Here is a 12675-nt window from a genome sequence, read left to right on the forward strand (position 1 = left end):
AATGAAGGAGCTTTTTCACTGGGAGGGAAAGTTAACTTAGCTCAAGGGGAAATTCCCTGAAAACTAGAGTAGCAAACTAGGAAAAAAGAAACATGATGGAAACTATCTGCTCCTCTCACATCTTCCCATGAGTCTTTTCCTTCTGCAGTCTCAGGTGGAGTTGGCCTTTTCCATCTCTCTCAAAGCTGGAAGCTAACTTGATGGAAGACTCAACGGGAGAGTCCCCAGAAGCGGACTTGCTGAGAAAAGACACCCTTATCTCTCTCCAACTCCACTCAGTCCCTCTGGCAGAGCAAGGCATTCATTTCTACCAAAAAGGAGAGAGTGTCATACCAATGAGCTTTGGGACAGAAGTCACATATAAAATGGGGATAATAACAGCACCTATCTCTTCTGATTGTTGTAAAGATTAAATGAGATAATATAGGCAAAGCATTTAGCCTGGTACCTGACACCAAAGACATAGGTGGAATGACTCAATATACAAAGTTGGTAGACTGATTGGTTTCTTTCAATAAATAAACACTTATTAAGTATCTACAATTTGCCAGGCACTGTGCTAAGCCCTGGAGATACAAAAAGAGGCAAAAGACAGTTTCTGCCCTCAAGGAGTTTACAATCTAATGGAGAGAACGACGTGAAATCAAATATATACAACACAAGTTATATACAGGACAAATAGAAAATCATTAAAGGAGGGAAGTGCTGGAATTAAGAGGAAATGGAGAAGGCTTCCCATAGAAGATGGGATTTCAGTTAGGATTTAAAAGAAGCCAGAGAGGTCAATAGTCCAAGTGGAAGAAGGAAAGATCTCTGGAGATGGGGGATAGCCAGAGAAAATGACCAGAGATGAGAGATGTAATTTCTTGTTCTTGGAACAGCCAAGAGGCCAGTGTCACTGGACTGAAAAGTTTATGCTGGAGAGTAAGGTGTAAGAAGACTGGAAAGGTTCAAACAAGGAGCCTAGAGAATGAAAGACTTTGAATGCCAAACTGATCATTTCCCCTCCTAAAACCCTTTCCTTCTCTCTTACTATCAATTCTAAGACAGAATAGCAAGGGCTAGAGTAAGGGTCTCAGAGTTAGGAAGTCTCTGAGGTCAAATTTGAACTCAGATCCTCCTGACTTCAGGCTTGGGGCTCTATCCACTGTGCTGCATATCTGCCCCCCTAAACAGGCAATAGGAAGCCACTGATGTTTATTGGGGGAGAGGAAAAGGGGAAAATGACATGATCAGATGTATATTTTAGGAAAATCACTTAAGTAGCTGAATGAAGGATGGATTGGAGTGGGAGAGACTTAAGGCAGACAGACCCACCCACAGGCTATTGCATTTGCAATAATCCAGTTGTGAGGTGATAAGGGCCTGCACTAGAGGGGTAGCAGTGTCTCTGGGGCTCAGTGAAGCCCTTAGATCAGTCATCTCTTCCTTTTCTGGTTGGGAAACAAAAGAAATAGCATTGATTTTGTAGCTGGAAGTATGGTTCTGAATCTCAGCTCTGCTTCTTACTACCACGGGCAAGTCACTTTTAACATTTGTGGGCTTTGGTTCCTCAGAGGTCAAATGAGGACTTTGGATCCCTCAGACCCTTTTTAAGTTCTAAAGCCTATTAATAACCTTGGGGCAGTGTTGCCAAGGCCTTTCAGGTGGAGCCAAAGGTCTCCTGTGGAAGAAGTCTTCCTGGGGGGGCAGGTGGTTGAGGCAGAAAGCAGAGGCTAGAGGCTGCACCCCTCAAGCCTCACTCCACCAGGCTATTCCATTGGTCCTCCTGCCTCAGGCCAGCCTGCTGCCTCTCGCTCCCCTCCCCCTCACACACACCCTCCTCAGCCCAGGCTGTGCCCCTGAAGCTGGTGCTCTGCCCCTGGCCTGCCCTCCTGCCCATCATGAGTGAAATGAATTCATCAAGAATAGAGCCAGGAGCTAAATTTGTGCCTCTGTCTGAGCTGGGGCATTTGAAACCGTCAGCAGCCGCTCAGGGAGGTGCCCTTCTGCCCAGCAAGAACAGGCAAGGCGGCCATGGTCAGTCTGAGCTCAGACTGGGGGGTGAGGGGTGTGTGTGTTTGTGGGGGTGATGGACAGGGACAAAGCAGGGCCCCTCCACCACTGGAGGAACTATGGGATCTGGTGGGCTCCTTCCACCCTCCTCTCAGGCTGCCTCAGGGGATCCTTAGCCTGGTTCCCCCAGGCAAAGACTGGGGTTGGGGAGGCTGGCATTGGGGTGGTCTTTATGGGTGCTTCAGGGAAGGCAGGGGCAATTTGGGTGGGAGCAAGGCCTTAAATACAAAATTCTAGCCTTTTGGGGTCCAGCAGCTAGGCATGCTTGTGTATGGATGTTTTAATCAACAGCAATTTAATTCAATAAGCCTTTATTAAGTGCCTCATGCCTACTACTGCCCTCTGCTAAAAATGCCCTCTTCTGAAGCTTTGCCACAGCCTGTCAACCACAGTGGGTTCTCAAGGGCTGTGCTGGTGGGCCTAAACTCAGAGGACAGATCGTAAAGCTAGAAAAGCTTTAGTGGGTAGACCTGACAATTCAAAAAAACTAATTTTTTGGTTAGTCACAAGGTGGTAAAGGTCTCAGACACCCCACAATCAAAATGAGACAGCTAAGTGCCTCAGTGGATTGAGAGCCAGAACTAAAGACAAAGGTCCTGGATTCAAATCAGGACTTAGATATTTTCTAGCTGTGTGACCCTGGGCAAGTCATTTAACCCCCATTACCTAGCCCTTAGTGCTCTTCTGCCTTGGAACCCATATGCAGTATTGATTCTAATTTGGAAGATAAGAACTTTTTAAAGAAAGCTATTTATGTCAGAAGGTGGGCTCAGTCTGGCATGACTGAGGGGGTACCACTGTGGAGGAAATGATAGATCTATATATATACTATATGAGGTCAGGGAGATAAAGATGAAACAAGATTGTTCCTGCCCTCATAGGACTTACAGCCTAGTAGTCACCCATAGATATAGATGGGAATATCATCCCAGAGTCTCCATGTCAGAGCTATAAATAGAAATGTTGCCATAGTTACACACACAAAAATCTATATCAAATTGCTTACTTTCTCAAGGAAGGGGGAAGGGAAGGAAGGAGGGAGAACATTTGGAACTCAAAAAAAAAAACACGTTGATTTGTGTTTACATGTAATTGAGAAAAAAATTAAATGTAAATAAAAGAAAACAAAAAAGAAACATTACCATAGGATTGGTGTGGTGGTGGAGAGAGCAGTGCACTCTATTTGAGTACTATCATATTGAAATCAGGGGTGATAAGTCTGATAGAAAGTCTGATGGGACCCCCTGGCTCCTATGAGAAGGACGGGCATCTTGAAAGGCAGCATGCAGGAGACTGGCGAGGACAGTCGCATTGTATGGTGAAAGGCTAATGGGAATCTGTCTGAAGACTCGGTAGCAGCTAGCAGGATGACGTTCATAGGGAGAGATCTCCAGACTCTTCCCTATTTCAGTGTCCCTGGGGAGAAGCTCTAGTCACCCCATTCTACGTCCATGGGAAAACCTTCTCCTACTAAGAACTCCCATCTTCAATGTATTGTTTCATTTCATTGTGTGTGTGTGCGTATAGTTTATATATGTATATATATATATATATATATATATTTTTTTTTTTTTTTTATCCTGGGACTCCATTCTAGGAGCATAGGGCCACAACCAGTAGGCAATGGGACACAGTCACTCAGGGTCACCCAGCTGGGAAGTGTCTGAGCCCGGACTTGAACCTAGGACCTTTCATCTCTAGGCCTGGCTCTTAATCCACTGAGCCACTCAGCTGCCCCTATATATGTATATGCATATATATAAATATGTAATTGAGAAAAAATTAAATGTAAATAAAAGAAAACAAAACAAAATAATTAAATGTAAATAAAAGAAAAGAAAAGGAAAGAAAACAAAAAAGAAAAAAATTATAAATATATAAATATATGTATGTCATGGGGGGGGCAGTTAGGTGATGCAATGGAGAGTATGGCAAGCCTGGAGTCAGGAAGACCATCTTCCTGAGTTCAAATCTGACATAAGATACTTACTAACTGTGGGACCCTGGGCAAGTCACTTATCCCGTTGGCCTCAGTTTTCTTATCTGGAGAAGGGAATGGCAAACCACTCCAATATCTTTGCCAAGAAAACTCCAAATGGGATCAAGGAGTCAGACACAACTGAAGAACGACGTAGCAGTGTATTCATGTCTGTGTCTCTGCATCTGTTTATCAGATGTTTATCATGTGTGCATGTTGGTAGATGTGTGTCTATGACTGTTTCTCAGAGCTGTGGGTCTCATTTCTTTAGAGTCACATAGTGTGGCAGCAGGCACATAGTAAGTGCTTAATAAATACTTGTCGACTGACTGACCGACTGGTCAAAAGACACATGTGTAATAGGACTGTATGTTATAGAGCCAGAAGAGACAATGGAGTCCTCGTTTGACACGAGAAAACGGAGGCCTAGAAGGATGCCACTTGTCCAAGTTTAACTTCTGACTAAGTTTACTTGCACTCTCTCTACTCTACCTCATTGGCCTTTGTGTGGCTAGGCATCCGCACCTGGGAAAGGGTGTGGGTAGTTCTATGTCTCTGTGCATGTGTTTCTCCTTTTGGGTGCAATTGTTGTGGGTATCATGGAGTAGAGGTGATGGGTTCTGTTTTCAAAAGCTCTATTTTATTTTAATCTTTCCTCTCATTGCCTGAAATACAACTGGAGGAGGATGTGAGGAGCTGTAAAATATGAGGAATTCCTCTTTTAGCTCTAGGGATTCCAAAATACACCCAATCTAGGTACAACTGATCCTTGTCCCAGCCTCTAACCTTGAAAATCTTCCTCTCTCTTTTGGATGAAGAATCCCTGGGTCATGCAGTCTCCCCCTTCCCTACCCCAAAGTGTATCTTATTCCCCCAGTTGTACTCTGCACCCACCGTAAGAGAGAGAAGGAGGGAAGAGAGCCTTCCTCTCCTTGAGGGAGAGAACACTGTTCTCTTGCCCACTTCATTGATTCTTCAGTCCCACAGGAAGTTTTCAGCCCCCCGGCATGGCCATCTGGGCTTCCTACCCCAAAAGAGGAGTCGGAGGCACCGAGGGAAGGTGAAGACCTGGCCCCGGGATGACCCCAGTAAACCTGTACACCTCACAGCCTTCCTGGGCTACAAAGCTGGCATGACCCACACCCTCCGTGAAGTCCACCGGCCTGGCCTAAGTGAGTGAATAGCAGGAATTTGGGTAGGGGAGCAAGGGGGCATTGCTTAATTGAGATATAGTCAATCTTTGTAATAATTACTTCATCTAGGGACAGACATGGCTGGGGCACAGAGGTCAGTCTTATTATAGGTTAGTAACACTGATAAGGAAGACTGTATTCTAGTCTTATCCCTCCCAATTTTCATTCCTATAGGTATTTTGGGGGGGATACGGTAGTAATGAAACACCAAGGATGGGGGCTAGAGAATGATACTCTATAGTATTGATGACCAATAGAGGATTGTGAGTCAAAATACAAGGATGAAATTCAGAAAAGGGAAATTGTGTCCTGTTCCCAGCCTGAATATCGGTATCCTGTGGCAAACAAAGCTCTATTTATTGAAAACTAGTTATGGTTCAGCCTGTCGGGCTCAGAATCTGAAACCAATGACTATTTTTATTGCATTAGAATATTTAAATAATGTATTATTTCTGCTTTCTACATTTGTTTAAAATATCTTTGTGTCCTAATACATGGACAATTTTTGTAAAAGTTCTTTGTAGCACTGAGAAATACATATATTCTTTTGCAGTACCATTTAGAAGACATCAAAAATCTTTTAGCTCTAGTTTCTTTAGCAATTTGTTCAGTTCTGTCTCACACTCAGTATCTGAGAGGTGAAATGATCCTCATATTACCTCTATCTGATAGTACTTAGGACTTCCTACTTGGTGTAGAGACCACCTCTCTAGCATCCCTGACAAATGGTTATTCAGTCTCTATTTGAAAACTTTCACTGATTGGGAACTATTTATTCTACCAACCTATTCCATTTGTTCGGGATTTTTCTTTCATACTAAGGTGGAACTTGTATCCCTGTACCTTTCATCTACTATTCTTACTTTTCTCTTTTAAGACTAAACAGAACAAATTTAAGCCATCTTTCCATTGAGTGATGACCCTTTAGATAAATGTTAGCTTAAGGATCTCCTAGTCCACATTTTATAAGCAATGAATACATCTTGGAGCTAGAAATCTCCCTCCACCCAGTGTCATACTTCTTACCTATTCACAGTGATCCCCTAGAACTATGATTACAGGCTTTCGCTCAAATCATTTGACCTTCCCTGGGTACCTCTCCCCTCAGAGATCTCCAAGAGGGAGGAGGTGGAGGCTGTGACTATTGTGGAGACCCCACCGGTGATTGTGGTAGGGATTGTAGGCTACGTGGCCACACCTCGGGGCCTTCGGAGCTTCAAGACCATATTTGCAGAGCATCTTAGTGATGAATGCCGGCGCCGCTTCTACAAGAACTGGTGAGTGGGACCACTAAAGCCAGAATGATGGTGGACCAACGTAGCCATGAGGGAGAGAATAACCTTGGGATAGAGCAACCCTGGGAAAGGGGGAAAATAATGAATTTTGGCTGGAATAACCAGTGAAATCAAAGTGGATCCTGAAGCTGGTATGCCCTCAAAGGCTAGAGTGAGCATGGAGACTAGTAACCATGGGAACTGGAGTGATCACCATGCTGGGGGGACATAGTACAGAATGACCACTGAGCCTCAGTTGACCATGAGAGTTGGAATGACCATCAGGCAGGGTGGCTTTAGTCCAGAATGACCACTGAGCCTCAGTTGACCATGAGAACTAATGTAACCACTGGATGGAATGTATGGAGTGAGTGGGACCTTCCCCCCTTAGGTACAAGAGCAAGAAGAAGGCATTTACCAAGGCCTGCCAGAAATGGCGAGATGAAGATGGGAAGAAGCGGCTACAAAAAGATTTTGCATCCATGAAAAAGTACTGCAAGGTCATCCGTGTCATTGTCCACACCCAGGTCAGTCTGGCTGCAGCTCTGGAAGGCTCCCATTCTGGGCAGGTGTTGAAGCCCATGGGCCCTTCTCAGCTCAGCACTTGTTTCAAATGTCAGGCTAAAAATAGCCTGTGAGTGAGTCCCAGCTCAAGAGAAGATTTTGCCAAGCTGTGTGGTTCTGTGGGATAAAATGAAGAATGAACTTTGTCCTGGGGTTAGGGTTCTTGTGCTCTGCCCCATAGCTAAGCTATGGGGACCCCATGACAAGTCCTTTTCACAACTTTCCTCACTTCCAACAGATACAATTCCTTGAAGGGAAAGAGAGAAGTAGTATTTAGGAGCCAAGTGACAATATTTGTAAAGCTTGGGGAATAGGGAATGGGAACAGAGGCCACACAAAATCATCCACATGCAGGAGAAGAGGGCAGTGAGAGGGAGAGAATTGGTTGGGACAACTGGAAAAATCTAGGAATCCAGAAGTCATTGTGACTTGGAAAATGCATGATAGAACTTTTAAAAAAATTATTTTGAAACATTCTTTTCTTTTTAAATTTTGAGTTCCAGATCTTCTCTCTTCCTCCCACCCTTCCTCCACCCACTGAGAAGGCAAACAATATGATGTTAATTATACATGTGAAATCATGCAAAACATATTTCCATATTAGACATTTTGCAAAAAAATAATGAGGAAAGCAAGAAAATTCTACTTCAGTGTGCTCTCAGAATTGGTCAGTTCTCTCTCTCTGAAGGTGGGGGGCATTATTTCTTCATGAGTCCTCTGGAGGTGTCTTGGATCTTGTACTGATCAGAGCAGCTAAGTCTTTCAGAGTTGATGGTTGCTGTTACTGTGCACAGAGAACTCCCTGTTCTCACTTCGCTTTGTATGAATTCCTGTAGGTCTTGCCATGTTTTTTTATTTTTTCTGTAACTACTCCCTTCATCATTTTTTATAGCACAACAGGATATAACTTTTTAATAAATGACAGACACACTTTCTGAATTCTGTTGTGTTTAGGTTGAGGCTAAAATAAAATTGCCTCCTCTGAGTCCAGGCTGATAGGCATCACGGGGTGTAATACCATGACAGAACAAGTCAGTTTGGAATTAAACATTGGCTCTGACTACAGGGTGTGCCTCCCTTTTCCAGGAAAGTTGCTAGAAATTGGATGCTTAAATCTGTTTTTTAACAGGATCCTTCTGTAAAGGGGAGCATCCTTCTCTAAAGCTAATAACCACCCTCTCAAGTAAGCCAGAAGCAAATCTAGCCGCTCCTTTGTGGATTTGTGGGGGGTGGATTTGTTAAGGGAGTCCTGCCTACATTGTCTAGAGTGTATGACATGCCCTTGGGATGATGGAGAATAGGAGGCACCAGCGTGGTCAGGTTGGTGCCTCCTGGGATCTCTCTGGAACAGATGAAGCTGCTGCCGTTCCGGCAAAAGAAGGCTCACATCATGGAGATCCAGTTGAATGGTGGCACCATCGCTGAGAAGGTGGAATGGGCTCGAGCACGGCTTGAGAAGCAGGTCTCTGTGCACACAGTCTTCAGCCAGAGTGAGGTGATCGATGTGGTTGCAGTCACAAAAGGCCGTGGCATGAAAGGTGATGCCCCAACTGTTGGTTTGAGGGGAAATGAAGTTGATGTGGAGTGAAAGAGAATGGAAAGGTTTCTGAAATGAGGCCAGTCTTGGAATAATCAGAACTTTTTGAGGCTCTCTGCAGCTGTTAAATTAGGGCAAGGAGACCTGATTCCTGCTATGTGGGAGTAGGGGAAGACAGAAGGAAGAGACCCAGTCTTTGCCCTAAGCAACCTGTGGTAGGAGACAAAGTTCATACAATAAAAAAATAGGACAAAGCAAGGAAGGTTGGATTGTATGGCAAAAATAGGACATAAATGTAAATTGAGGTGATTAGGGAAGACTTCCTGGAAGAGGTGGGACCTGAGCTGATCCTTGAGGAACAACTTTACTCCTTTGAAGTCCCTTGATTGGGGTGGTTGTAGGGGAGTGAGGATGGGTGAGGATGCAATCTTTCTACTTCCTTCCACCCCATCAGTGGCCCAGGTCCACTAGGAGTTCCTAAAAAAGACCTATTCCTTTCTCTTACTCTTTCTAGGGGTCACCAGTCGTTGGCATGCCAAGAAACTCCCACGAAAAACACATAAAGGACTTCGTAAGGTGGCCTGTATTGGGGCCTGGCACCCTGCAAGGGTGGGCTACTCCATTGCTCGAGCTGGCCAGAAAGGTTACCACCACAGGACAGAACTCAATAAGAAGGTACCCACGGCTTCTAGTCATTTCCTCTAGTTGTTCTCCTCTCCCCTCCGTACACTCATTCATTTATTCATCTACCCATTCATCTATTCATTGAGTCAGCCATTCATTCATTCATTATTTCACTTGATGTACTTACTCATTAATTCGTCCATTTATTCAGTGACATTCATTTATTCTTTTGTGGGTCTTTAGCATAAATCAGTACTAAATGAACTTGTAATACCTACTTACACAACAACCAATCTCAGAGAGAATGAATTCAAGAGAGAGTGAGGCAGAGCAAGGGAAAACTGGACTGAAGCTCCATATTTTGCAGGAATACCCCAAAAGTGAAGTGATAATCTGAGAAGTGATTATATGTATATTTGTGGCTTCAGTATTCCCAGCCTCTAAAGAACAGGTGGAAGGGCAAGCTCAGTGATTAGCTTCCAAGGAGACCTGACTACCTCACTTACTTTCATGTCCAGATCTACCGAATTGGCCATGGGATACATGTGAAGGATGGGAAAGTGGTTAAGAACAATGCATCCACCAGCTATGATGTGACAGACAAATCCATCACACCCTTGGTGAGTGGCAGACTAGGTAGAGGCCCCCTCAAATCTTTGCTTTTTTTTTTTTTCTTAAACCCTTACCTTCCATCTTGGAGTCAATACTGTGTATTGGCTCCAAGGCAGAAGAGTGGTAAGGATGGGCAATGGGGGTTAAGTGACTTGCCTAGGGTCAGCTAGGAAGTGTCTGAGGCCAGATTTGAACCTAGGACCTCCTGTCTCTAGGCTTGGCTCTTAATCCACTGAGCTACCCAGCTGTATCCCCCCTCAAATCTTAAAACAACTCATGGGGCAATCAATTGGCACTGTGTACCACTTTATTAATGACTGAGAGCTTTCGTCTGTCTTGGCACTGATCATGGACCAGTATCTGAATCTCTTAATCTCTGATCTTTTAGCTAGAGGGTAAAGGGAAGAGGCAGGGGTATTTGGGTTGTCTGAAAAGCCTAGTTAGCTCAAGCCTAAGCTCTGCACCCCATCTCCCAAGTCTCTGTGCCTCTGTGTGTCCAAGGGGTAGAGGGAAGGGAGATGAGCAGCCCTGGCCTTTATTCCTCTGGGACTGGACCCTGACCCCTATTTATTTCTGTTTCTGATCTTGGTGCCCAACCTGTCCTAGGGTGGTTTCCCACATTATGGCGAAGTGAATAATGACTTTGTGATGCTGAAGGGTTGCATTGCTGGTACCAAGAAGCGTGTCATCACTCTCCGAAAGGTCAGGAAAGCTAGAATGGTCACTCTTGGGGGAGGGAGGGACTGCATGAACTGATCCTGTTGGTGTTTAGGAGAACCTTATGTACCCAGTTCTGTATTTTTGTATTTGGTTTCTATGCTTACACAAAGACAGAGGGAAGAGAAGACCAGAACCTGCCCTCCAACCCTACCCTTATAGTTAGGAGTTGGGGTGAGTGGATACAGAGACAACGGTAACAGAACAGGACAGGAGAGGGTACAGTCAAAGGGTGGACTCTAAAACTCAGACTCTGAAGGCTTTAAGGGCTCAGAACAGGTTGATGAGTGAGAGCTAGAATGGTCATATATATATATATATATAAAACCCCTTACCTGCTGTCTTAGAATCAAAACTAAGTATTGGTTCCAAGGTAGAAGAGCTGTAAGGGGTAGGCAATTGGGGTCAAGTGACTTGTTCAAGGTCACATAGCTAGGGACTATTTGAGACTAGATTTGAACCCTCCTGTCTCTAAGCCTTTCACTCTATCCACTGTGCTATTTACTTAGCTGCCCCTAAATCCACTATTAAAGACAAGGTCAGGGTTGAAAGGAGGATGGGGACCAGGGAAGGGATCCAAAGACATTTCTCATATTAGAGTTCTGAGTTGAGAGTTAGGCCTTGGGAGTTATGGCCCTGACCTCCCTCAGTCTCTAGCTCTATGTGCCTTCTACTTCATCTCCTCTAGTCTCTCCTGGTGCACCGAAGCCGGCGGGCTCTGGAAAACATTGAGCTAAAATTCATTGATACCACCTCAAAGTTTGGACATGGCAGATTCCAGACAGCCGAGGAGAAGAGAGCCTTCATGGTGAGTTATATCTCAGGCCTTGACCTTTCGAGTATTAGATTCCTAACTTCCCATTGGCCTGAAAGCTTTCCCTGAAACTTTCCTAGGACCAGACCTTTTCAGTTTCTGAATTCTCCCAGCACCAGATTCTGGCCAAAGACCAGAGAATTTAGTCATCACTTAAACCAATTTCTTTCTCTCTCTCTGTCTCTGTCTCTCTGTCTCTGTCTCTGTCTCTGTCTCTCTGTCTCTCTCTCTGTCTGTCTCTCTCTCTCTCTCTCTCTCTCTCTCTCTCTCTCTCTCTCTCTCTCTCTCTTTCTCTCTCTCTGTCTCTCCTTTCCTTCTACATAGGGTCCCCAGAAGAAACACCTCGAGAAAGAGAAGACAGAAGCAGCAGCTGGTGACTCATAAGGCAGAAGCAGCAAGGAGTCCAAAGTAGGCTTTTGGCCTAATGATCTCTTCCCTAGCAGTGAGGAGAACCTCTCATCAATAAAGAAGGATGTTGAGAAAAACTCAATAATAAGTATTTTTTTTGTATAGCACCCATCTTCCCTCTACATGTACGTCCCTCAAAATCTCCAGGTTCAAAGTAAGTTATGGATGTGGATTAGCAACCATGAAAAACATAGTTTACAAGCCCTCAGCAATGCACTTCTTTTACCAACCATCCAAAAGAGAAATATTAAGCTCAAAGTAGAAATTAATTTAACTATCATAACAATAACTAACAAACTTTTTTTGCTAGTTTCTTCCATAAACATAATTTTACTGCTTTTCCATAGGTGGTGGTACAGTGGATAGAGTGCTGGGAGTCAGGAAGATCTGAGTTCAAATTGATCTTTAGATGCCTACTAAATGAGGGCATCTGCCAGGCTGCTTTCTCTGTTGAGCTGGAGTCCACTATTTTTGTTCTTTCTACTGTACAACAGAGTGGTGGAAACCTCTGCTGTTCAATGGTTTCTGCTACTAACAACTACTTGTCTTTAGCCTCCCTCTCCTCTATGGGAACTCCATTGCTCTCTGCTCCCCATTCCTAGAGTGTAGCTACCACACAGTTTCTTCCTAGTAAAAGGAATTAACTCTTTTAACCATAATCCTAGGCTCATGTTGACAAACCTATGGCTTGTGTGCCAGAGCGTGCTGGAGGGGGCTGCTCCCTTCCCTCTCCACATGTGCCTGAGGACATTTCTCTTATCACCCACCCCTCTGCTCAGCTGCCCAACGGGAGCGCTTCCTCCCTCTCCTGTCTGGGATAAGATAGGGGACTCAATACTGTGTGAGGGCTACAGTTTGGGCACTCAGCCTCTAAAAGGTTCACCATCACTGTCCTAGGC

General features: G+C 44.5%; 1 protein-coding gene across 1 annotated transcript; it reads left to right on the plus strand.

The window, feature by feature from the left end:
* Nucleotides 1-1934: 1934 nt before the first annotated feature.
* RPL3L (ribosomal protein L3 like) lies at nucleotides 1935-11858 on the plus strand. Its single transcript, XM_044657096.1, has 10 exons — nucleotides 1935-2019; nucleotides 5013-5205; nucleotides 6335-6503; nucleotides 6892-7027; nucleotides 8416-8602; nucleotides 9116-9276; nucleotides 9744-9845; nucleotides 10444-10539; nucleotides 11243-11362; nucleotides 11693-11858. Exons 1-10 carry the CDS (start codon nucleotides 2017-2019, stop codon nucleotides 11750-11752), a joined length of 1227 nt encoding a protein of 408 aa, XP_044513031.1. The 5' UTR covers nucleotides 1935-2016; the 3' UTR covers nucleotides 11753-11858.
* Nucleotides 11859-12675: the final 817 nt, after the last annotated feature.

This window comes from Gracilinanus agilis, chromosome 1 (genome assembly GCF_016433145.1).
Source record: "Gracilinanus agilis isolate LMUSP501 chromosome 1, AgileGrace, whole genome shotgun sequence".
Lineage (NCBI taxonomy): Eukaryota > Metazoa > Chordata > Mammalia > Didelphimorphia > Didelphidae > Gracilinanus > Gracilinanus agilis.

Bases quoted from the DNA above. Each gene is read 5' to 3' on its own strand.
- RPL3L (XM_044657096.1), top strand. The intron at 5,206-6,334 runs GTGAGTGAATAG...CTCTCCCCTCAG, and splicing joins AGTCCACCGGCCTGGCCTAA to AGATCTCCAAGAGGGAGGAG. The intron at 6,504-6,891 runs GTGAGTGGGACC...TTCCCCCCTTAG, and splicing joins CGCCGCTTCTACAAGAACTG to GTACAAGAGCAAGAAGAAGG.